The 23,694-nt window shown below is 54.8% G+C and overlaps 2 protein-coding genes across 9 annotated transcripts in view; one reads left to right on the top strand and one right to left on the bottom strand.

Moving 5' to 3' along the window:
- The window catches only part of GRAMD1B (GRAM domain containing 1B), a 166,263-nt gene extending 157,030 nt beyond the window's left edge, over window positions 1-9,233 (top strand). For 6 of the 8 annotated variants that reach the window (XM_070400026.1, XM_070400028.1, XM_070400033.1 and 3 more), the window contains 3 exons: window positions 870-977; window positions 1,169-1,358; window positions 4,662-9,233. In XM_070400026.1, coding sequence (XP_070256127.1) covers window positions 870-977; window positions 1,169-1,358; window positions 4,662-4,751 — 388 coding nt within the window. In that variant the 3' untranslated portion in view covers window positions 4,752-9,233. The remainder of the gene's footprint in view (window positions 1-869; window positions 978-1,168; window positions 1,359-4,661) is intronic. The other 2 variants (XM_070400029.1, XM_070400030.1) reach the window with 1 other exon arrangement.
- An 812-nt stretch (window positions 9,234-10,045) lies between these two features.
- SCN3B (sodium voltage-gated channel beta subunit 3) overlaps window positions 10,046-23,694 on the bottom strand; it is a 28,308-nt gene continuing 14,659 nt past the window's right edge. The window contains exons 4-5 of the mRNA XM_070399342.1: window positions 21,842-21,980; window positions 10,046-14,484 (exon numbers count right to left, since the gene is read on the bottom strand). Of these exons, the coding sequence (XP_070255443.1) occupies window positions 14,421-14,484; window positions 21,842-21,980 (203 nt within the window). The 3' untranslated portion in view covers window positions 10,046-14,420. The remainder of the gene's footprint in view (window positions 14,485-21,841; window positions 21,981-23,694) is intronic.

The raw sequence follows: 23,694 nt of genomic DNA on the forward strand, positions 1-23,694 counted from the left end.
GGTCCCCTCTTCGCCTGAGTCTGCATCTCCTCGTCCCGGGAACAGTCACAGAGGGGCCTCCAGGCAGCCCCCGAGGCCCAGGAGGAGTTTATCTCCCGGTGACTCCCTCCCCACTGGCCCTCCGACCCCAGGGTTGTCCTGCCACCCCCTCTCCCTGCAGCCTGACGCTTCCCCCTCCCCGGGACCCCGCGGGCCTGTGGCAGGTGCAGGGGGCAGACTGCACTCAGGCCAGTTCTGCCAACATCGGGAGGCGCCCGGGGCAGAGCCAGGAGTCCCCCTGAATTCCTCCTGCTGTCGCCTTCGGTGGTGGTGGTGGTGGTGCTGCTGCCGGTGGGGGGGCAGCTGAAGGAATCTTAGCCCCGCTGATCGCCCTAGAAATCCCAGGCTGCTTGCAGGTGCTGCCCTGCACCCCTCCTGCTGGTGCTCAGAGGCGTGCGCTCCCAGGGCTCCTCGCGCAGGTCCCCTGCCTCCGCGTAAGCACAGTCTCTCCTCCCCACACAGGTCTCTTAGCTGGCCTGCTCCCCACTTTCCTCCCCGCTCCCATTAGGATCCGCTCCAGGTACTGGTTCTGACGGCCTCCTTCCCCTCTCATCTCTTTCCTCTCCATCTGACTCCCCCGCCGCTCCCCCGCCCCCCCCCTCCCGTGCCCTCACCCCACACCTTTCCAGATTAGAAACCCCCCCCGCCGCCCCCCCCGCTACTTGCTCACTCGCGGCAAGGTCTCGCTCACTCGCTGCAGGGTCTCGCTCACTCGCTACAGGGTTTCAGGAGACCCACTGGCCAGGGACTCAGCCTCTGGGTGGGGTCCGCTCCCGGGGAGTCTCGCTCAGGTGGCCGCTCAGGCTGTGCTTCTCCCGTCTCTGTCCTAGCCTGGTGCTGCTGGTCCTCCTTAACGTGATGCTTTTCTACAAGCTCTGGACGCTGGAGTACACCACCCAGACCCTCACTGCCTGGCAGGGCCTGAGGCTCCAAGAAAGGTAATCCTCCCCCCGCCGCCACCCTCGCCTGCCCCGGACCCTGCCCTCGCTCCTGCCTCCGGTCCCGTGGGAACCCCCTGCCCTCTGTGACGGGCCCATCAGCCAGCCCCGAAAACTGGCCGTAAAGTTTGCACGGGCCCCGGGGCAGGAGCGGAGGGCAGAACGCTCTGATGTGCCTCTTTGTCCTTTAGGGGTCTGGGAGCACAGGACAGTCCACTGAGCATAACTCCAGCTGCTGGGGGACCCCTTCTTCCACCCCACAGGTTACCCCAGTCGCAGACAGAGTGGGCCCAGCTCTTAGAGTCCCAACAAAAGTACCACGATACTGAGCTCCAGAAGTGGAGAGAGATCATCAAATCCTCGGTGATGCTCCTCGACCAGGTGAGGCCCTCCCCTCCTTGCCCTCGTCTCCTGGAGACAGACTCCTTCCTGTGTCACCCCCACCGGCCGCATCCTCCCACCCAGGCCTTTCGTAGGCCATCCTTGTTAAAGGCACCTCTGAGTGAGCCGATGGAAGCCACTCTGGATGTGCGACAGGAAAGCTGTAGGTCAGGTGAAAGGAGGCTCTGTGTCTGGCCACCCGTTGCCATCTGATAACCCCTTTCACGGAGTCATCTTCCCGGGAAGCGTGTCCGCCCAGCTCTGCTTGAACACGCACTCCCAGGACACGCACACAGACACAGCCTCCCAGGGCACCCGCTGAGGCTGCCCTGACCGTCTGGGAAGAGGGCTGTCCCTGTCTTCTCCAGGCATCTTCTCCCCAGTACAGCTGCTGTCTTCCTTTTAAACTTTAGCTGCATCTAGTATGTGTTTAGAGGCTTGTGGTCACCTTTGGAGCCACGTTTAAGAAGGGAACTTTTCTAACCACAAGAGGGCAAATAGTGTAGGAGGCATCCAGCAGCCCCTCGCATCGGGAAGGGCTGATGGAGTTGAAGATATTCTCAGGACCGGGGAAGACAAATGAGAGCAGGGGAGTCCTCAGATGCTGAGGCCAACAGGGTAGCCTGCTGTACGCTCCAAAGGCCTGGTCTGGGGCTGGAAGTCGGAGGGCATTGGCTTTTTGAGTTGTCATAGAAACACACTGCTCATGATTAGAACTACTCGGTGAGGAAATGGCTGCTCTGGACTGAGATTCCTCCACCTGGAAGGGCTGTTGGGGGGTGGGAGTGATGGGTAAGGAACTTATGAATTACTAGAGGCCCAGTGCATGAAATTCGTGCACACTGGAAGGAGAGGGAGCGTCCCTCAGCCCGGCCTGCACCCTCTCGCAGTCTGGAAGCCCTGCAATCAATCGCCCTGCAGAGGGAGGCCCCACCCACCTGCTGCAGAACTGCTGGCCAGGGAGCCTGAGCCTCCCTCTGCGGGGCGATCATGGGGTGACGGCAGACCCCCCACCCAATCACATCGCACCCACCTTGGCTGGCCTGGCACCAGTGCATGTCATAGCGTGGTCCTCTGGACGGTCATCTGCTGTTCGGCCATTTGGTTGATTTGCATATTATGCCTTTATTATTACAGATTATTATAAACATGAGGGCGGGTGACCCCATTCTTTTCCAACCCTAGAATTCTATTTCAGGATGGGTCCCCTTAAGTTGGAGTGTGGAACAGTCAGATTTACAGCATGGTGGAATGTGTTGGGATAGGTGTTTTGTTTCATTACCTTTAAAAGTAACTTATAAGAGAACTAGTGTCCCAGTGCACGAAATTTGTGCACCAGGGGGGTCCCTCAGCCCAGCCTGCACACTCTCCAATCGGGGATCCCCTGTGGGATCAGGCCTAAACCGGCAGTTGGACAACCCACAATTTGGGACCACTGGCTCCTAACCGCTCACCTGCCTGCCTGCCTGATTGCCCCTAACCCCTCTGCCTGCCTGCCTGCCTGATCACCCCCAACTGCCCTCCCCTGCCACCCTGGTTTCCCCCAACTGCCCTCCCCTGCCGGCCTGATCGCCCCTAACTGCCTCTGCCTCGGCTCCCACCACCATGGCCTTGTCCAGAAGGAAGTCGGACATCCGGAAGATGGCCGGTCAACCTGGTCTAGTTAGCATATTACCCTTTTATTAGTATAGATAGATTATATAGGATAGGATTGCTTAAATGGTGGCGGGGGGGAGCCTTTTTCAGCAGGAGGAGATGCTCTTGGCAGACAAAAATACATAATCCCTATATCTGACAGCCAGCCATATGCACTGTACTGCCAAACCGGTCATTAAAACAGCTGATTGCCCCTAACCCCTTTGCCTTATATCAAACAGCTATTGCCCTTAAAACACCCCCCTCAGCCCCCACCTTAGGTTCTCCCTTCGCAGTTCACCCTGATTAGATTCTGATTGGTAAGTTTCTATGCCAGTCAGTGTCAAAAGCTCCTCCTTCTAGGCAGCCATTGGCTCCTCGCACTTCACCCAGATTAGGTTCTGATTGGTCAGTTTCTATGCCAGTCAGTGTCTCCGGGCCTATCTCCAGGCCCAGGCCTTATTAGAGAGTCAGAGCTGATCAGCAGCCCCCCACCCCCACCCCCCCCAGCAGAAACAGGCACAGCTGCTGGTGAAGCCCGGAGAGAAAGAGAGAGGCAATGGCTGATCAACAGCTGCCACGGAGGCTGCGGATCAGACCCTGCCTCTCTCTTTGGGCCTCTCTCTGGGCCTGATCCCCTCGGCAGTCAATGCTGGGTCACCGCGCCTGCAGCAGCAGCAGTCAGTGCTGGGTCGCCACGGCAACCCAGCACTGAACTGCAGAACTGACTTCTGGTCGGTCGAGCCTTCATTCGTTATGGACCCTTGGTTTTTATATATCAGGATAGTAATGGGCCCTCAATTCCATTAAGCAGAGGATACGGAAGAACCAGAGAAGAATATGGTCAATTAGGCAGAGAAGCCAGAGGTTCTCAAAACCTAGAGCCACGCGCCCATGAAATGTGAACTCTGGTGTTGTGACAGAGCAGCTTGCTGAAATAGAACGTGAGCATGTTGTGGTGTGAAGGCAGCTTTAAGGCTCTGCCGCTGGAACCGCCCCGTTCAGACTGTCACAGCCTAACAGAGTGACTGTGTCTGTATCCTGAAGGAGGCTAGGGGTCCCGTGAAGGTCAAGTCAGTGCCACAGATACAGCTCGGAGCCGCCTCAGTGCTCTGCGTGGCACGGGGGTGAGGATAAGACATTGCGGTCCCAGCACACAGGAGACCACGCCATCGAAGATGGCTGCAGCCCCAGGCGAGTGAGTGGTGTGAGGGACCTGGGAAAGAGAGGATTGAGCCAGAGGAGGTTTGGGTTTGTTCTGGGCCCGCACAGATGGGAGAGACTGGGACGGGTAAGAAGGGTGAGTGCAGGCGGGGGGAGTGCTGGCAGGATGCACGCTACAGGGATGTCACAGGGTAGTGGGGACGCCGAGTGGAAGGAGTAAGAGGCCACAGAAGTGGCAGCAAAGTGGCTCCTGGCAGCACTTGAATGCTTTGAGCAAGTTCTTAAAATTCAGTGCTGCAGGCCACAGGTCGTGAAGACGCGGTGATGCGGCGACGTGTGCGGAGGTCCCCGTGCCGATTGGCTGCGCCCTATCTGCCTGAGGCTGTCCCTGAATATTGCCCCTGACTTAGGAGCCCAGCTCCCTGTCGCTCCCTGGCATGGCGGGGTTCCCGCTGCATGGCACCCCACTGAGGGCACACCTGGCTGGGGGTCCCTGTCTTGCAGATGAAGGACTCCCTCATCAACCTTCAGAACGGCATCAGGTCCCGAGACTACACATCCGAACGCGAAGAGAAGAGGAGCCGCTACCACTGACCAGGCAGGAGCAGGGCTGCCGGAGGCCTGTGCAATACGTGTACATAGACCTATAAATATATATATATATATAAATATATATATACAGAGTATAAATATATATTATATACAGATTTTAAAGAGACACCGCCTATGTACCAAGGAGGAGCTGGCCCGCCTCCTGTGTGGCCGGTGGCGGCCGAGGGGCAGGGACCACCTCCACCACCGCCGACCCTCCGTCCTCCGTCCTCCAGCCCCCGTGCCCTTGCTGGCCGTTCTTGGCTCTGAGAAGGGAAGTGTTGTTGAGCCCAAGTGATGCCTGCGAAGAGAAGTCCCAGGGGCATGGCTTACGGTGCTTCGTTCCCTCATCCCCTTTTGATTTGTTTCCAAAATTAAAGGGACTCTTCTTCCCTGCCCCACGCTTCCGCAGGCGTTCCCTTGGGAACGAGGAAGCATCAAAGACAGCAGCGCCCTCTAAGCTCTCCCTGTGAGCCCCCGCCCCCCATGGACTGCTGGCCCCGTCAGTGGGGAGGGCTGCGGGCAGCCTGCAGGCTGTGCCTGTGGCTTGGATTTCGTGGCTGCGGGCTCCGGAGGCCTTGCGTTCGGAAGGATGCTCTCCTCCATCACCCGCACTGCCTCCAGCTGTGCAGGGTGTGCACCCAATAAGGGCTTGGAACGCCCTCCCTCCCTCCAACCCCCCCGCCCGTCTCCCCGCGCTTCTCCCCGCGCTTCTCCCAGGCTGGGTCTGGGCGAAGTGTCCCTTTTTAGTGCCTAAAACCCTTGTTTTCCTCTGTGCCCCAGAGCACACCGCCCTCGGCCAGGGTGGAGTTTCGTCTTGTTAAGTCGGTTTTCATGGTTCAAGCACCTCAGGTCTGTGGCTCTGTCCTTCCCTTCGCGCTGTCAGTTTTCTGTCCGGGAGAGTCGGGGTGTTGTCCGACCTTAGGGTGTGAGGGGCGAGGGCCCGGCGTGCAGGTTACAGGCCTCGGCAGAGATGCCGCGTGATGGAGAGCGCCCGTGCCAACGGCCTCTGCTGCCCGTGGACACCCCGCTTGCTCAGGGAGACAGCATCTGAGGCGCCTGGCACGTGAAGACGGGCGCCCTGGGAGGGAACGGGTTTGGCAGAGGCGCGTGCATCTGGGCGTGAAAAGCCTGATGGAGTCTCTCCGCCCAAGGGGCCGCCCCCCATGCCCGTTCTCCTTCCCTGGTGTCTGTCCCAGGGGGCTGCTGTCACCGGGAGTGGAGAGGAGGCCGCCGGCCAGGACCGTCCGTGCTCCGGGCCTTTTCGGGGTTGGCTCCCAGGACCGTGCATGTGCCTGACTGGGACCCACCTGGACACGCCTGTCGCCCTTCATGCACTAACTGCTACTTCTCCATCCAACAAGAGCCCCGCCAGCCCAGGGAGGGCGCATCGTGTGGGCCACAGCCGGGCAAGGAGGGCTCTCCAGGCTGTGGAGGCGCCCCGCGTGCCGGGCCCCGGAAAGAAACTGTCCCGGTCCGCCCAGAAGGCAGCTTGTGTCCCTCCCACAAAGGCCTGAGCATCTCACCCGACAATGAAAGGTGGTTGGCATTTCAGCCTGAGACCATAGCCTTGTCATCGCACACAAGCAGGATGAGAAGACGGAGCTGTGCGAGCCCAGGTCACCCCCGGGGGAGCAGGAGAAGGCGGCGTGGGATCCGCCTCCCTTAGGCGTCCGTGGAGGGTCACAGGCCAGGGGCCACTGGTCGCTCTTGCCCGGGACTGAACGGGACACCTGTGAGCAGTGCGACTGCTGAAAACTGTCCACGGGGTAGCCAGAGGCCAATCAGTCCCAGAAACTTAAAAGCAAAGGTGGTAAATCTCTAATTTGTCCCACGCACGTTTGGTTTGTTTTTAAACCTTGCCGTTACTCGGGTTCCTGGGGCCCTTTCGTAGGACACAGCGGGGTCTCGGCTGGGCCGGTGCTGGCAGGGCCTGGCTACACAGCCCTGTGCGCTCCTACTTCTCAGGCCGTCCCAGGGAAGAGCGGGTGACGAGGGAGCGAGGCTCGCTGGGGATTGGAACCCAGGACCCAGAGTGGGCACACCACCATTTCTCGTGGGTGCTCTCTGTTCTAACGGTTTTCTGATTTTAAACCACGAGAAAGCCAACCGCCCCGCCCAGTCTCACTCAGTAACCGGTGAAGAGAAGGCACCACCGTGCAGGCGGTCTGGGCGAGAAACGCAGCAGCACTGGCACTGGCCAGCAGCCTGGCTCGGAGGCTGAAGGGCACATGGGAACATCACCTTGCACGTTCTCTCCCCGGCCATGCTGGCCGGACTGCTCCGCCTGTCTGGTAGGATCCAGCGGCAAACGTCTGAGAGCCGTGCTCACCGTCAAACGTTTCGCGACGTTGGTAGAGTCTGCACCTCCCTCCAGCTTACATGGAGGAGCTCACAAGATCGGCCTTGGAGAAGCCAGTCCTGTCTACAGCTCCTCGCCTTCCCCGCTGGCCGCCCTGGGAAAGGGGACCACCTCCCGGGCCAGCAAGATGGGCAGCATGGAGTCTGAAGGCCACTGAGCTGAGAGCCCGGAGGCCGGGCTGAGTCCTGACTCCGCCTCTCTGAGCTTCGGTGTCCCGGGGACAGGGCTGCAACAGGACAGGGCTGGTCTAGACCGTCGCTGAGGGGGCTCTGCTTTGGCGCTGTCAGGAGGGACATCGGAGGCTGGCGAGGCTGGGCGTTCTTGGACTTGGAAGGGTCCTTTCGGGCTAGAGCCCCCCTTGGTGTTCAGGGGAGCATCAGGGCAGTGTCTGGGCTCTGGGAAACCCAGGGTAGCTGAGCTTCCTTTCTGATGAGCTGGGCGGATTAGGGAGACTTGGGGGGCCGGGAGGCAGAGCACAGAGGCTCCCACAAGCTCAGTGTTAACCTCAGTGGAGTTGCTTCCTTTGTTGGCACCTTCCTCCTCCTCGCTGGAGGACACGGTGGAGAGAAGCCATTCGGTTCTTGGACTTCTCTCGGCTCATCCCAAACCCTGTTGGGGCGGATTAGGTGTGAAGCTTTGGCAAAGAGCCATGGGTGCCCGGGCACTGACACTAGGCACCTGGGAGACAGGAGGGGCCGAGGGACCTGGGGCAGCGCTCTGCCAGAAGCGGATCCTCTCCAGGCCCGGCCCGGCCCAAGCTTAGACCAGGCCTGAGCACTCGCCACAGCACCTCTAGGCTGGAATCTTGCAAAAGACGAGGGGAAAAGTCTCTGAGCCGCGTGGTCTCAGAAGGGTCCTTTCTGTGCTGTACCAGGCTCTGCTGTGGCTCTGCAGGGCAGCAAAAACCCGTCCTTCCCCCCCAACCCCCCAAAGAAATAGCTCTCTCCTCTGGTCCCCCAGGTGGCGGGCTGTGGTCTCACTCACCGCTCCCCCCGCTCCCCAAACGCTCTGCCCCTACCTGTCTCCAGTTCAGATCCTGAGCACCTCTCGCCCCAGCGCGCTCCTCCCCACCCCTCGCCTCTAGGCTGGGGCCATCATGCCATCCACCACGTGACATCTTGACCTCATTCCCAACCTGCCGCAGGCTGGTCCCACTCTCCACTCTTGTTTTCTCCCAGAAGATGCGCCTCGGGTCTGAGCGGCGTTTCTCTGGGAGGCCATCTCTCCCACCCCTGCTCTTCTGAGGGAGCAGGCATGTGCACAGATGTAGCAAGCTCCCCTCCCACCTCTGCCCAGCCTCCTTACCTCACTGCTGCCCCGGCTGTGGCTGAGGGCCGGCCAGCTCCCCGGTTGGTGTTCTGTGGTACAGTCAGGGGCGTGGGCGCTGCTTTCTGTGTGACTTGAGGCCTTGGCAGGCCTGGGAGGCGGAGGGAGCCATGGCTGCTGGCGAGAGGAGCTGGTGCCAGGTGATCGCCGACAAGTGGAGGCCTAGAGAGCATGGCTGTCTGCCCTGGGCCCTCCTTGCCCCTGAGCACGGTGAGACCCTGCAAAAGCCAGCTGGCGGCCACTGCTCCAGGCAGGACAGCACGGTGTCGAGACCGGGCCCTGGCGTGGGGCCACGTGCTGAGATTGCGTAGTAAAAGCAACTTTTTGCCAACAGTGGTGTGTGGCTCCATGTATTTTTCTTCCCACACTCTAGGGCCAGACTGCTCTGCATGGACCTGGTCATCTTCCCAAACCCATGGTGCTTCCCCCCACCCCACCCCACCCCAGCTTCCAGGACCCCACTCAACCTAGATCCCAGGCAGGGGGGATAGGCAGAGGCTGTGGCCCCAGACCGTGCTGACACGGGGTGCAGTGGGGCAAGGGAGAGGGAGGAGCCAGTACCGCGCCGGGCCAGGTCGGGGAAGGCCAGGGCGCTGACAGCCGAGTTGTCTGGCCGCCTGTACTTGGGTTTGTGACTGTACTTTGCCTGGCGCTGTGCGCAAGGTCCGAAAACTTACTGCTCGTACCTGGAAACATACAAGGCTGCCCAGCCGAACCTTACTGTAAAGTAGCTAGAGCCATGGAAGTACTGTATGAATTAAAAAGTATTGAACTACAAACACTAAATGCCGTGTGTGCGTACTGCTTGCTTCGCCCGTGCTCAATGTCCCAAATGGTTTTGGTCTTCCCGGAGGTGGTCGGGCCCAGATCTGTGTGCGGGCAACATGCACATACCACACTTACACACAGGCACAGCCATCCACCCGGCTTCTGGGACTTGCTTCCCAGGGTAGGGAGGCGCCTGACAAGGTGGAATAGGAAGGAAGTTTGGGAATCAGACCTGAGTACAAATGGCATTATCCCTGCTTGCCAGCTGTGTCACCTTGGGCCCCTGTCATCACTCCGAGCCTCGGGTTTTTAGAGATAATATGTGTGTGTGTGAGTATAGTGGCTGGTACCGTACTAAGAACATTTTTTATCTCCCTGTGAAGCAGTACTTTGAGATGCAGGAGACTGTGGTGGACTGAATCCTGATGACAATTTCTTGAGCGTTTCCCTTTTGGGGCCTCGGCGCCTCCAGGAAGATGGGCACTGGGCGGCGGCTGGGCGCCGTTGCCTTGCCAGGTGCACGTGGGGAGTGCGGCCCGCCCTCACTGGGTCCTCCTCGCACTCAGCCCTCTGCCACCTGGCAGGAAGCTTATTTGACGTCAGGCAGGTGAGGACACACGTGGCTGGATTCCTTCGCATTTGGGTGGGGAAGGAAGGGAAGGGAGAGGCCAGTCCCACAGCACCATGTGTTTAATTCTGGATCCTGCCTTTCCTGCTCTCGGGGCATATGGCCCCTGGCGGTGAGTTAAGGAATGGGCGCAGGCTGGGGCGGGATGCAGATCCCATGGATACGTCACACACACATCTGGACTAATCACTCGTAGAGTAAAACCAGGGCAGGCAGTGTTGAGAGCCACTTTATTGACATGAACTGGGAGTTCACTGGGAAACGCTACAGAACAGCCACGAGGATGTGGAAAGCGTGGGTGGTCAGGAAAACACTGGCTGTGGGAAATCAAGAAAAAGCCACGTGAAGGTGACAGTGTGTAGAGTTCCATCAGTTGCAGGACTGAGTTTGCTGACTGTGTTCGATGGTGTTTCACAAACCGAGCACCCGTTCTGCAGTCTCCCCATCGTGCACACCCCCAACGGTGCAGCGCTTGCCACGCGGTGCGCGGGAGGACGAGAGTATTGCTGGCGCAGGCTTCGCTGGCTGTGACAGGGATTGACTGTCATCTACAAGACAGACTTGCGTAAGATGCTTATCCACTGGGCCCTCCTAAACTCAAGGAAGGGGGGAGCTGAGCACGCGTTACCTACCACAGTAAAGTTTCAGAGATTAGCAAAGTCTTGGATGAGAATTTTTTCGGACCTACGTCCAGGGGGCACAGTGAGGGTCTGCATTGGTGCTAGACACGGTGGGTGCCAAGGTGTAGAATGAATGGATGATGGGAGCAGTGAGCACACCGCATGCTCTTCCCATAGGCCTGCAGTGACCAGGTGAGCTCGCTGCACTAGGGATCTCATTTACAAAAGGTGGGGAAGGAGGCTTTGTTCGGTGTTCTCTCTTCTCCATTTCTTTGTGAACTTGAGAGAGGGGAACGAGATAGCGTATCTGAAGGGGGTCTCGCTCTTGCTGCTGTTTCTGCAAAGCAGCGGTTACGGTTGCGTAGCCTTGCCCTCTGGTTCACTCAGGTGGGCGCACAGATCGCGAGATGGCTGGGTTTTCCTTTTCCGTCTAGTCGGTTGGGGGAGGAGCTATGTCTCGTAGCCATTCACTGCTCTAAACATATTTCCAGCATATTCCTGCTTTGAAAATTCCTTTCTGCCCGGTCAGCATGGCTCAGTGGCTGAGCGTTGACCTATCAACCAGGAGGTCACGGTTCGATTCCCAGTCAGGGCACATGCCCGGGTTGCAGGTTCGATCCCCAGTGTGGGGCGTGCAGGAGGCAGCCGATCAATGATTCTCTCTCATCCCTGATGTTTCTATCTCCCTCTCCCCTCCTCTCTGAAATCAATTTTAAATTTTTTTTAAAGAAAAATTCCTTTCCTACTAGCATTTCTAGTTTGGCATCTAAGGAAACCAGAAAGTCAGAGAATCAGAAATCTGGGTGTGTAAACGTTTCGGGATAGAAAGACGGTGAATGATGCTTTTAAACAGACTGGACATGAGGGCTGTGTAGGGACAGGCACTGACTGGGAAGTCCTTCCACACAGGAGCTGGACTGTGCTGCACAGGACAGAGCTAACAGTAAAGGTCAAGGTCAGTGCGTCAAGGTGCTTAGGGGGCCAAGTGAGTTGTGCAATCAAGTTCATGGCTGTTAAGCAGCAGGAAAGGGACAATGAGACCCAGCCTTGAGTGAACTGCGTTGCTGAGGACCAGTCATGGGAGACAGCCAGCACCAAGGCCCCAGGCTGGGCTCCTGAAGCGGTAATAGCCCTTGGCAACATCTCCAAGCCCTTTACCAGGAGCCGCGTGCACACACGCTCCAGAGCGATGCCCACTCCGCCTGGGCCTGTGGGAACGTGGGAGAGACGGCGGCGGGACCTGAAGGAGGCTGGTGATCACAGTACCCACAGGCTCAGTCACGCCCAGGTCTCCCGGGAGGAGGGGAACTGCAGTTCAGGAGACATAGCGACATGCACACCGACTAGAAAGGTAAAAGCAAAGTGAGGTGGACTCCTCACGCACACATCCGGCATCTGCGGGAAGCTAAGTGGGGGAGGAGCCGTCGTGGGGTTGAGGGTGAGGGGACAGCAGGAGGGGCCGAGATGAGGCGGAAGTGAGCAGATGAGAGGGGAGGAGGCAGCTGTGAGCTCGGTGGAGAGAACTGGGTTCCAGCTCCCCCTTACCAGCTGTGTGAGCTGAGGGTGTGACGACGCCTCGGCTTCGGCCTCAGTCCCTCCACTTACAACAGCAGCGTTAGTGATATTTACCTCGCAGGGCTCGTTGTGGAGAAGGAAAAGGTCATTGCAGTGAAGATGCGTTGTAAACCATATAGCTCTAATGAAAGGTGAGAAGTTAGAGAACAAAAACAGAGGACTTCTTACAAAGGGGACAGAAGAAAAAGACACAATAGGTATTATGTATTATGCAGCTCCATTAAAACCCACTCAGGAGACACTGGAGTTTGTCTGGTAAGAGGAAAGTGGCAGCCATGCGTGCTCCTGGGTGAGAAGTTGGATGCAGGGGCTGCGGGAACCAAGAGGAAGCGAGCTGCAGGGAGGAGCTGGCTGCTGCACAGCCAGCCGCGTGGCTGCCGAGGCCTCGTTCTCCAGGCCCGTCCTCCTAACTACAAAGAAAGAAAAATCTATATTCCCGAGGATTGTGTGGGGAACTGCCAGGGAGAAGCGCCTTGAATTTATTGGAAGTATTTTCTTCACGATGTGAACAAGGACTTAGGGTCAGCGCTTCCCCGGGGATTGAAGAAATGAAAAAAAGGCATTTGTCCGCTGAGGCCCAAAGCCAATGGAGTCTGATCTTTCCCATAAACTCCTCCGGACCCAGGAGCCACTCATCCATCCAGTCCCGGCCACGTTCATCTTCTACTTCACAAACACCCTCCCTCTCCTCACCGGGTGCTGAAGGACTTCACACGTGGACCAACCCCTCCATTAAAACGAAACGAGATTTTGACTAAAATGTAGCCAGTGTTCATCTGCTCTCCCAAAAGCTAGGGGGACGCCTGGACATTACAGACGCCCAGGTGAACTGTTGGGAGCCGCGAGCCCCCTCCCGCCCGTCCCTTCACTCATCAGTTGATGGTCCGTGTTTCTTAGGTGTCACCCTGAGCCATTCTGCTGCACGGTGCTCAGGTCCACACAGCCTTCCAGGGAGGAAATGCCCACATCTGTTCCTGCCTGTCTCTGCCTTCTCCATAGCTTCCAGCCGCCAGATCAGAGCTAACCCCGCCAGGCAGCCCGCCCAGTCCGTGCTTGTGAGAGAGACATGGTCGTAACCAACCTCAGTTTCAGAGTCTTTTCCAGGACAAAAGTGCCCATCTCGAGAAGCTGAAGCTGGGCGGTGCCTAAGGTGACACCCGCTCCAGGGTGCCCCCTGAAGTCAGGCTGAGCAGAGCCCTGCCTGAGTCTCAGCTGCCCCCAGAGCGTGAGGAACACTGGTCCACAGGCGTTTGGAGAGGAAGGACTTAGGGGTTTCAGTTCCAATGCCCACAGGAAAACAATGCTTTCCAGCTCCCTCTAGTGTGTGCTCGCTGGGCGTGGGGCGGAGGGGTTTTGGGGGCGAGAGGGGCGGGAGGGCGGGATGGTCTGGCGGCAGGAGGTGGAGGGCATACGTGCCAATAGGATCGTGAACATGTTGTGTGACTTTTAAAAGCCATTTAAATTGCTGAGTCTCTCCCAAGTGCCCTGTGCTTGGCTTCTGGAAGGACTGAGACCAGCGGGGCCTTAGAGACCTGGGTTCTAGCCCTGGGGAACCGAGCCCCAGGGAACATCTTCGTCCTCCAGCAGGAACTCCCATCGCCGGAGAACCCAGAAAAGCATGCTTGGCTCTGGCGCTCTGGTCAAGGGGGTCAAGGCCTCGGAAACACCGGCTTCAAGAAATTCCACCTCATGACACTCTTTCCTCAGCTGGTCACCTGGCTTCCGTCCACGAAGACAGCCCTTCACTGTAGCAGTCAGTGGGCACGAGCCAGTTCCAGTGACGGGCAGAGGCTGTGCTGCCTCCACGCGTGTTCACAGTCGCTCGGTGCCCAGGGGAGCAGTCCAGTGGGCGTGGCTGCTGCTGCACAAACGCTAGGTGGGGTGAGGGCGTCTGTGGAGAGATGTTGGCTCCTCAGCTCGGGCAGAGTCTGATGGTGTGTAGAGGTCGGATGGAGTTAGGAGGCCAGAGGGGAGGGGGCGGTGTGGCCTCCGGGGCACCTCCTGGTGCTGTGACATCACTGAACCTGGGCTCCCGGTCCGTGTGTTCAGGTCACCTGTCACTGGCAGCACAGCTCACTGAGGAGGCCCCGCCCAGCAGCACAGGCTCTGACCAGACGCACATCCTCACAAGGAGGGAGTGGGAGAACTACTCTGCCTGCGTCACTACGGGGAAGGAGTTCCAGCTGCCCCAACACTCAGCCTAAGCAATTCCCTTCTGAAGGGCTTGACATTAAGTTGTGAGTTGGGCATCAACGTAAAGCAGTATCCTGAGGGCGGGACTTGGGCAGGGTACAAAGTAATCCAAGGGCCCAAGTTTAAAGTCGCTGTACAATCTGCCATCCTTATCCACCTTCCCTCCTGTTTCCTGTACATCACCTCGAGCCGCACCCCTTCTACTCCTCTACGGGCACCACCGAGTTCTCCTTGTTCTCTGATGGGATGGCCAGGTAGTCGGACCTGTAGGAGGGCAAATGGGGGAAGAGAATCAGTACTTTTCTACCCAGAGGTGAGAATGCAAGAAGAGGGAAGGAGCAAGGATGCCCACAGCCCAGCTCTGCATGTCCTTCTGGCTGTGTTTCCCAACAGGAAGCAAGAAGGCCCTTCCAGTGGACCAGAACAACAGCAGTTTTTGTTTGTTATCTGCTCTCCCAGCAATCTTACTCATCCACACTGCTCTCAGGACTTAGTGTTGTTAGATTAAAATGTTGGCCAAACTGATGGGTGCGGAATTATATCTTAGAGTTTCTTTAACTTTCACTTCCTTGATCACTGGTGAAGTGGAGTGTCCTATATAATAAAAGCCTAATAGGCAAATCGACTGAACGGGGGATGACTGTTGGGGGAGGGGGGGTGCAGGAAGAGGGTGGTGCCAGGCCAGCCAAGGCAGGTGCCAGCAGGCAGAGGGAGGGGACGGTGATCGGGAGGCAGTGGCGGGTCAATCGGGGGGCGGGGCCGGCTGTTTGCCAGCTGGCACTGTCCTCGAATCAGCCCACCAGTCGCCTCCCTGTGGGGAGCGGGCCTAAGCCATCAGTCGGACATCCCCCAAGGGCTCCCAGTCTGCAAGAGGGCGCAGGCCAGGCTGAGGGACCCCCACCGAGTGCACCAGGCCTCCAGTCTTTTCATAAGTTTACAGGCTCTTTTGGTTTCTACTTCTGTAATTTGTTCATTTGCTTTGCTCATTTTTTTTCTGAGATACTTGTCTTTTTCTCATCGATTTCATATCTTGAAATTATCTTCTTCCAGTCTGTTTATCTCTAAACTTTGCTTTTGGATTCTTATAATGAAAAAGTAATGTTGACATACAGGAGTGGGCAAAAGTAGGCTTACAATTGTGAGTGCGCAAAACAGAGTTCATTCTTGTATTATTTATTTATTATTGTATTGTTTATTATTATTAACCTACTTTTGCCCACCTCTGAATATACTATAATCACAGTTATCATTTTCCTTTGTGTTTGAAGAAATCCTCTTTATTCCAAGGTAATAAAGATATTTATTTTTTTGTATATTTTTATTGATTTCAGAGAGGAAGGAAGAGGGAGAGAAAGATAGAAACATCAATGATGAGAGAGAATCATTCATTGGCTGCCTCCTGCACGCCCCCTACTGAGGATCAAGTCCACAACCTGAGCATGTGCCCTTGATCAGAATCGAACCCAGGACCCTTCAGTCCACAGACTGATGCTCTATCCACTGAGCCAAACCAGCGAGAGCATAAAGATATTTTCTTAAATGCCCTTAATAGAATTTTCAAGTTTTGCATTTTACCTTGTCTTTAAATCCACTTACAATTTATTTTTCGTTAATGTGAGAGATGGAGAATCTATTTTGTTTTTTTCTATATGGACAAGGAATTGTTCCCATCCACTGACTGGATGGCCCATTCCTCCATCAGTGACTGCACTGCCTCTGCCACAGGCTGGCTTACATACATAGTGACCCATCGGGGCTCCCTTTGTTCTGCTTGTCCATGTGGGTGCCATGTCAGTATCACAGGCTCTGCTCTGACGGCGTTCTAAGCAAGCCTCACATCTGGCAGCAAAAGTCCTACCAGCCACCACCCAAACTTACCGTTCTTTCTTTAAAATCAGCAAACTATGGCCCAGGGGCTAGAAAGGTTGTTACTTGTTTAAACGGTTGCAAGCAAAGAAAAAAAACACTATTCGGAGAGACCCGTGTAGCCTGCAAAGCCTAAAATATTTACTCTCGGCCGTCCTTTGGTTTAGCTGGTTTGGGTCCTCCCATGTGACTTTTAAGATCAGCTTTATCGAGTTCCTTGAACAATCCAATAAATATTTTGATTGGAATGTAATTAGATTTGCAGATTACTTTTGGAGAGAACTTCCATGTTTGTCACAGTATGGTTTTATTCTCCAGCTAAGTCTTTCTTAAGTCTTTCAGTAGTTTTGTAATTTTGTCCTTAAAGATCTTGTACATTTTTATCAAATTTATTTCTGGGTACCGGAGAGTATTTGTTGCTATTATATTTGTTAATATTTCAATGCTTTTCTAAATTATAGTGGCTGGAATATAGTGATTTCTGTATTTTTATTTTTTTATTTATGTTAACAAACCTGTGGAATGTTCTTATTAGTTATAATAGTTTATTCACTCTAGATTTCCTTAGATTTTCTATGCAGGTTATCATAGTGGGTATGAAAAATTATAATTTAGTTTGTTTCTTTCCAAGTCTTACTCTTTTTTCTTTGCATTTGCTTAGTCCACTATCTAGGATCTCCAATATAATATTGAAGAGAGACAGGGAGAGGTAGTATCCTTGACATGCTTTTAACATTATAGATAATTCTTCTAAAGTTGGGACCCCCAGGTGACATTTGCTGTAGGTTATCTTACTAACTGCCATTGATCAGTTTAGAGGTGCTTGCTATGTAGGTGTAGATTTACATGGATTTATCCTGCTCAGGGTTTACCAGGTATTGTGCTTCCTAAATCTGAAGAGTCCTGCCTTCCTTAGCCACTATATCTGAATTCTCCATGTAAGTCTTTTCTCATCTTTCAGTAGTTTTGTCAACCAACTGGTTTCATTGTTTCTTCTCCTTTTTTTCTGTTTTAATGGATCTTCTCATTTTTTTTCTTCATGTTTCTTTGTGATATTTCATCTTATTATATCTCCATTCTCCATTCTGTGTAACATTGTTATATTTATCTTCTGGTTACCAGTATGAGGTGCCAATCCATGGGGTCTTAAATTTTATTGACTGTGTTTTTCTTCCCCCCTCCCCTTTTTCTGTTTGTACTTTTTGCCGCACCATGAGGTCCAGGGCTTTACTGAGAAGACTCACAAACAAAACTCATCGTGCTCCTGGCTCCCAGGCTGCATAGAGTCTGCCTCCCATCTTTCCCTCCATCCTCCCAACACAAACTCTTACTGAGCATCACTGTGCAGTCACTGGGGGAGCAATGAGACACCCCCTCCCAATCTCCGGGGAACTTAGTGTAATTAAAGAATTTTTTTAAAGGAGGCTTCTGAGGTGATTTAAACAAAATGAGTGCTTCTTTTTTTAAAGGTTGGGGATTCCAGGTAGCTTGATAGGTGAGAGCAGGTGAAGTAGGAAACAGGTTAGAAGAGGCTCCAGGGTTGGGTTTGATTTAGAGAGGGAGGGCAGGGAAAGGCCAGGTCTGACGGTTTCATATGCTAATGAGTCACCACCATCAATTAATGTTGCCCAGGAAATGCCGTGGCTTTAAATACCCTGGAGGGGCCAGGTGGAGCTAGAAAAACCTGACCAGGAGATGGACCCTGCCATTCACAGTGACATTGGTGATGTCACTTACCCTTACCTAACTCCAACTTCTCTCTCTCTCTTTCTCTCTCTCTCTCCCCTCCCCTCCCCTCCCCTCTCCTCTCCTCACATTTTCTTTTCTTTTTGTGCCAGCATTTGATGTTGTCACTATTTATTTTACATTTCTTTATTTGTTTTAATCCTCACCTGAGGATTTTTCCCATTGATTTCCAGAAAGAATAGAAGGGAGGGAGGAAGGGAAGAGAAAGAGAGACACATTGATTGGTTGCCTCCACATGAGCCCCTACCTTGGCTGGAATGGAACCTGCAACCTTGATTGGAATCAAACCTGCAACCCTTCGGTCTGCAGGCTGATGCTGTAACGCTGAGCCAAACCAGCCAGAGCTTTTATATATTCACTAGAGGCCCAGTGCACAAAATTCATGCACTGGTAGGGTCCCTAGTGGCTGCTGGCTGCTGGCTGGGGCCTCCCTCCCTTCCCCCGGCCGGCCCCGCCCCCTGGTCAAACTCTCGGTTGAGGGGACAATTTGCATACTATGCTTTTATTATATAGACTTTTTATTCCCATTCCCCCCACTCTTCCCTTTGGCAACCTATATATCTATGTATCTCTGTATCTCTAGGTCTTTTCTGTTTTGTTTCTTCATTGTCTGATTTATTTCACTTAAAATAATACTCTCTAGGTCCACCCATGTTGTCACAAACGGCAAGATTTAATCCCTTTTATTGGTGAACAGTATTTCATTGTACATATGTACACCACATCTTCTTTGTCCATTCATCTACTGATGGATATCTAGGTTGCTTCCATATCTTGGCTATTACTAGTAATGCTGCAGTGAACACAGGGGGCATATATCTTATAGAATCAGTGTTTTGTTTTTTTTGATAAATACCCAGATGTGGATTGCTGGATTGTACGGCACCTCTGAGTTTTAATTTTTTAAAAAACAACTTATTTTATTTTGATGAAACAAAGCAGTGGTGGGCAATGGAAAAAATCATTTCCCCAATACATTACCGCACACCATAACAGTAATGGGCCTTTTTCCTACACATGAAAGTAAAGGTCTTAGTTACAGAACCCACACATTATTGGGTTCCAACTTCACTTAGAGAAGCAGCACACTAAGCAAAGTGCTCACCCACGTTGGCACAGAGTGTATGACAGGCGCGTGACACACAGGGCCACAGCTGGGTTCTCGTCACTCAAAAATGTCTTCCCGAAGCACTGCTCTCCATCTAATTTTTAACTTTTTTGAAGAATCTCTATTGTGTCTGCAATACTCTACTCTCCCAGCAGTACACAAGGGTACTGCTCCACATCCTCACCAGTACTTGTTATTTGTTGAATTATTGATAGCTACTCTGACAGGTGTGAGGTGATGTGTCATTGTGATTTTAATGTGCATCTCTCTGCTGATTAGTGGCATTGAGCGTCTTTTCATATGAATGACCTCTTTGGAGAAGTGTCTATCCATGTCCTCTGTTCATTTTTAAATTGAATTGTTTCTTTTTTTGGTGTTAGGTTGTCTGAGTTCTTTATGTCTGTATTTTAGACATTAATTCTTATTGGATGTGTCATTGGTGAGCATCTTCTCCCATCCAGCTCTGCTTGGATCTTCACTATACTTTCTAACTCCTGGTTGAAGTTCCCCCTCAGTTCTTCTAGTCCACTGTCAGGTTTCTTTGAATTCTTTGTCAGACAAAGGACTTATCTCTGCTTCCTTAGGGTTTCTTTCTGGGAATGTTTCTTGTTCCTTCATTTGAGAGATGCAGTATTCTTCTGTCTTTTCATTTTGTTTGACTTTCTATGTTTGTTTATAAGAATTAGACAACATCGCTCTCTCTCCTCATCTTGAAAAGCGAGCTTACAGAGAAATCGGCCTCTGGTCAGGCTGTGTGTGCAGGTGGTTTTGCCGGGCAGGTAGGAGCCAATCAGGTGCGTGAAGCATCCGGGGCACTGGTCTGCCGAGCCGGAGTGGCTCTCGGTGCGGAGCCTAGTGCGTGTAGGAAGGCCTTGTTGGTCCTACTTGGTCCAACAGGCGGGCCAGACCTGGACAGCGCCCTTGCCCACTAGGTAGAGGGGACGGGGTGGTGAGCCATGGTGCTCACAGGCACCTCTGACCTGAACCCCCACAGTCCCAGCAGCTCCGGTGGCTCCCAGCCTGCTCTGTGCAGCCTCTCCCGTGTTTGTTGTACAGAAGGTGGTTCTGTGTAGAAGCCACCTCTCTCTAGGCTTGCTGTGCCCGGGGTTTGGGAAGCCAGCTGGGGCCAGGCAGGGCTGCAGCTGCCCGGAGCTGAGCTGGGGCAGCTCCCTGAAGAGGCAGGTGCTGTGGGGAAGCCTGGTAGTTCCTACTGCTCCCTCGGCCCAGAGGCAGGTGACCTCGCAGGCTGACAACAGCACCCATGCGCTGCCACCCGAAGGAAGCGGAGGGCAGTGTAAACAGTGGCGCTCACGCGGCTCCTCTGCCTCCCGCGGACTCCCAGCCTCCTCTCCTGGCCTCTTGCTCTCGGTTGCTGTTCAGAAGCCGTGCGTTCAGCCCCTGGGTGTCTCTGTAAGTGTGTGTATCTTGGTTTGCTCGTGGGTGGGGCGAGCTCAGTGTCCTCCTATGCTGCCTCCTCCACACGCCGCCTGGCACCTCTGACTGTGTTTTTCATTTCCACCTTTCAAAATTCCTCTTCAAATCTGCCTGTTCTTTGTCCTTAGCAACTTACTCTATTCTTATGCTTTGGGTTCCTCCTTTCATTGCTTCAACTCTTTTAAACAAAGCTATTTCCTATATTCTACTAGGTCCTTGTTGTCTGAAGTTCCTGGATGAGCGTTGCCTTATCCGGGGAATCCTGATCCAGAGGTGCTCCATTCGAAAGGTGTCCACGTGCTTCGGCCTGGTTATCGCCGGCTGGGGTGCTTTTCGTTGCTGTTAATTATGGACTTTCTCAGCTTGGCGCTTCCAGGACCATGTGGGTGGTATGCATGTAAGTCCCATCCATTGTGAGCGCAGGCTTGTGGCTACTCATTCTCAAGAATTATTTCTGTCTTCTACTTGGAGTCAGCCAGGATGGGTGCGTTTCCTGGGCTTTTCCCTGGGCTGCGGCCGGATGGTTGTCGGACCTGCCACCTGCCGTCTGTGTAGCTCTGGCTCCCTGCGGGTCCCAGCCGGGGCCTCACGGTGGGCACTCCTGCCCACGCAGGGAACTCCCGTCCCAGCGTAGGCACTGAGCCACGCCCCTAAGTCACCAGGCCTGTCGGCCTCCCAGCGCGGCCATTCTGTCCATCCCACGTCTGGTCAGCTGTCATCTTCTTCTCCATTAAGGTCACAGCTATCATGCAAATCATGCTTTATGAGAGTGCACATTTCCAGGGGGCAGCGGCCTGGGGTGTTAGGTGACTGCCTCAGCAGGGTTGCCAGCCCCGATAACAGGCCAGCACGGCCTCTTCGCCCTTCGGCCCCAGCACTTCTCACTCGTGCTCACTCCTCGGTGGCTGGGCCGCGGCAAGCATGGCCCAGGGCTAGGCTGCCCTTGGAGAAGAGGGCCCCGCTCGGGTACTAATCACGCCCCTGCTGTAGGGCAGGAGCATGGCGCTTGGAGCCAACGCCATGCCCAGCGCCTAATGAGCACCACAGTGACAGCAAACAGCTGTGACGGAAGGAGCCTGGCCATTGGGAACGGACAGCCTCCCTCCAAACCCAGGCTCTCCTCCGCTGTCCGTGTGGTCCCGCAAGCCGCTTACCTTCTGTGCACCTGTCCCAGCATCTGTGCAATGGTCACAGTGATGCTAATTCCTGGGACTGTGGGGCCACTGGTGAGCTTCACATCAGTGGTGAAGAGCACAGGCCGAGGTAGCAGGCCTGAATCCCAGCCCTGCTTTCCCTGGGCAAACTCCCCCAGCCTCAGTGTTCTCATCTGTGAAATGAGCGCACCGATGCTGGCACCTCAGCGGCCGCGGTGAGAAAGCAGGCGACTAGGTCGCTTGCTCAGCATTTCACTGTGAGAGCGAGCTCTCCGCGGGTGCCGCCAGCGTTATCTGGCATCTCGGGGCTTACGCGCTCTCCTGGGCGGCCTCTTCAGCCTTGGAGACCTTCCGGTAGCAGTAGATCATCTCAATGAGCAGCCACAAGGTGAGGAAGACCAGGAGGATGTACATCATGATTTCCGAGACGACGGAGGTGAAGTCCTCTCCGGCTGCAAGAGGAGAGTAAGGCTCAGAGTGTGCATGTCAGCAAACCCAGCCCTGCCATCGGGGGCGGGGGTATCAGAAGCCTGGTTCTGAGTGTGGTCTATAAGCACTGGGTCTCAAGGAACTCAACAAGATGTCAAAGGACTGTCCTGTCTGTCCGCTTCCTGACTGGCTTTCATCAGATGTCTGGAGGGAGGGGGGAGAGAGGACAGGGGGAGGTAGAGGAGGGGAGGGGAGGAGTCCTGGGATCGAGCGGCATACACATAGTGAGGGCCTGGCTTTGCTACTTGCTGGTGTGTGAACAGTCAACTCCTGTATTTGAGACTGTTTCTTAATTTGCAAGTGATGGTAATGACTTGAGTGGTTACTTTAACCTAATGTATTTAAGAATATCTGTGACATTTAAATGTCGGCCGATGTAAGTCCTATGTCTGAGTTCAGCCTCGTGTCCGTGAGCTTGGAGGGGAGGGTGGTATCGCTAGGGAGAGCCCGTCGGGGACAGGGGGTGACCTCTATGGGACCGCCCCGCTCACCAGCCCCCACAGAAATGAGCACTGGAGGTTCCTTGTAATAACCGCACGAACTCGAAGCTCTGCTCCTGAGGCACAGACCTGAGCCTGACATTCCCTAGTTAAACCCTCTCCGCCCCCCACGCCGCCCTCAGAATGGAGCCCAGTTTCTATTAATGTCGCTGGCAAGGCCATGCCAGCCCAGCCTTCTCCTCGCAAAAGCTCTTCTCAAACAACGTGGGCTTTTGGGGCCTGTGGACATTTCTTCTTCCTCTTCACTCTTCCTAGATTGTGTCTCACCGCCCACTGCTACCTCCATCCCAGATCCCTCCTGCTGTCCAGTCCCTGGTCATCCTCTGGACGCCACGGAGCCCCTCCCTCGTGAAACTGCCTCAGCTTCTCCCCAGTCATTCATTCGCCTCCCTCCTGGGACTGTCAGCCGTCCCGGCAGCACCTCTCACTGTAGGCCATGCATTTGTCTCTCTTCTCCGCTGACTGTGCTCACTGCGAACAGGTCCTAGTTATTTCTGAACCAGCAGCTGGTTATCTGATCCTAGAATATTCAAAAACTCGGTAAGTGTTTGCTGAATGAGTGAATGTAAATGTTGGTCCTCTTTCGTGACCAATAACAATGAGAATGAAAGCTCACTACATGGCCAATGTCCCGATCCGCACTCCTTCCTGGTGGAAGGAAGGTCACAGCCGTTTCTCTCCTCGCCAGCTCCAGCCAGCTCATTAGACTCGTGTCCTCGGTTATTCACCAGCCCCGTCACCCTCCAGGCCCTGCTCATCACACGCCCAGCAGAGCCAATCGTGACCTGAGCTCTGAGGAGCAGGCCCGGCTCCAGGGTCATCCCAGGTCCTGCCTGGGTACAGCCGAGGCCTGAGGCTGCCCCGTGTCTTCTCCGAGGCTTGCTGTGCCCGTGTGCGGTGTGCGCAGCTGAAAGCACCCGTCCCCTTTAAATGCGGGCGCCCAGAAGCAGCAGCACAGCTGTCCTGTGTTCCCGTCCCCACGATGGGCCTCGATCTGTCTTAGCGCAGGAGGTGGCGGCCTACACCAGGGAGTCCAGAGTGAACAAAAGGGGAAGCATGTCCAGGGCCCAGGGACGGAGAAGTGGGGGGTGCCCGAGGCGGAGCGAGGGGCTCTGAGCAATCCGAGAGCGTGCGTGTCCGAGGGGGAGGGAGGCGCCAGCTGAGGGGTCACAGAGGA

Source organism: Myotis yumanensis, unplaced genomic scaffold (assembly GCF_028538775.1).
Source record: "Myotis yumanensis isolate MYYU_CA2020_CCGP unplaced genomic scaffold, mMyoYum1.0.hap1 SCAF_19, whole genome shotgun sequence".
Classification (NCBI taxonomy): domain Eukaryota; kingdom Metazoa; phylum Chordata; class Mammalia; order Chiroptera; family Vespertilionidae; genus Myotis; species Myotis yumanensis.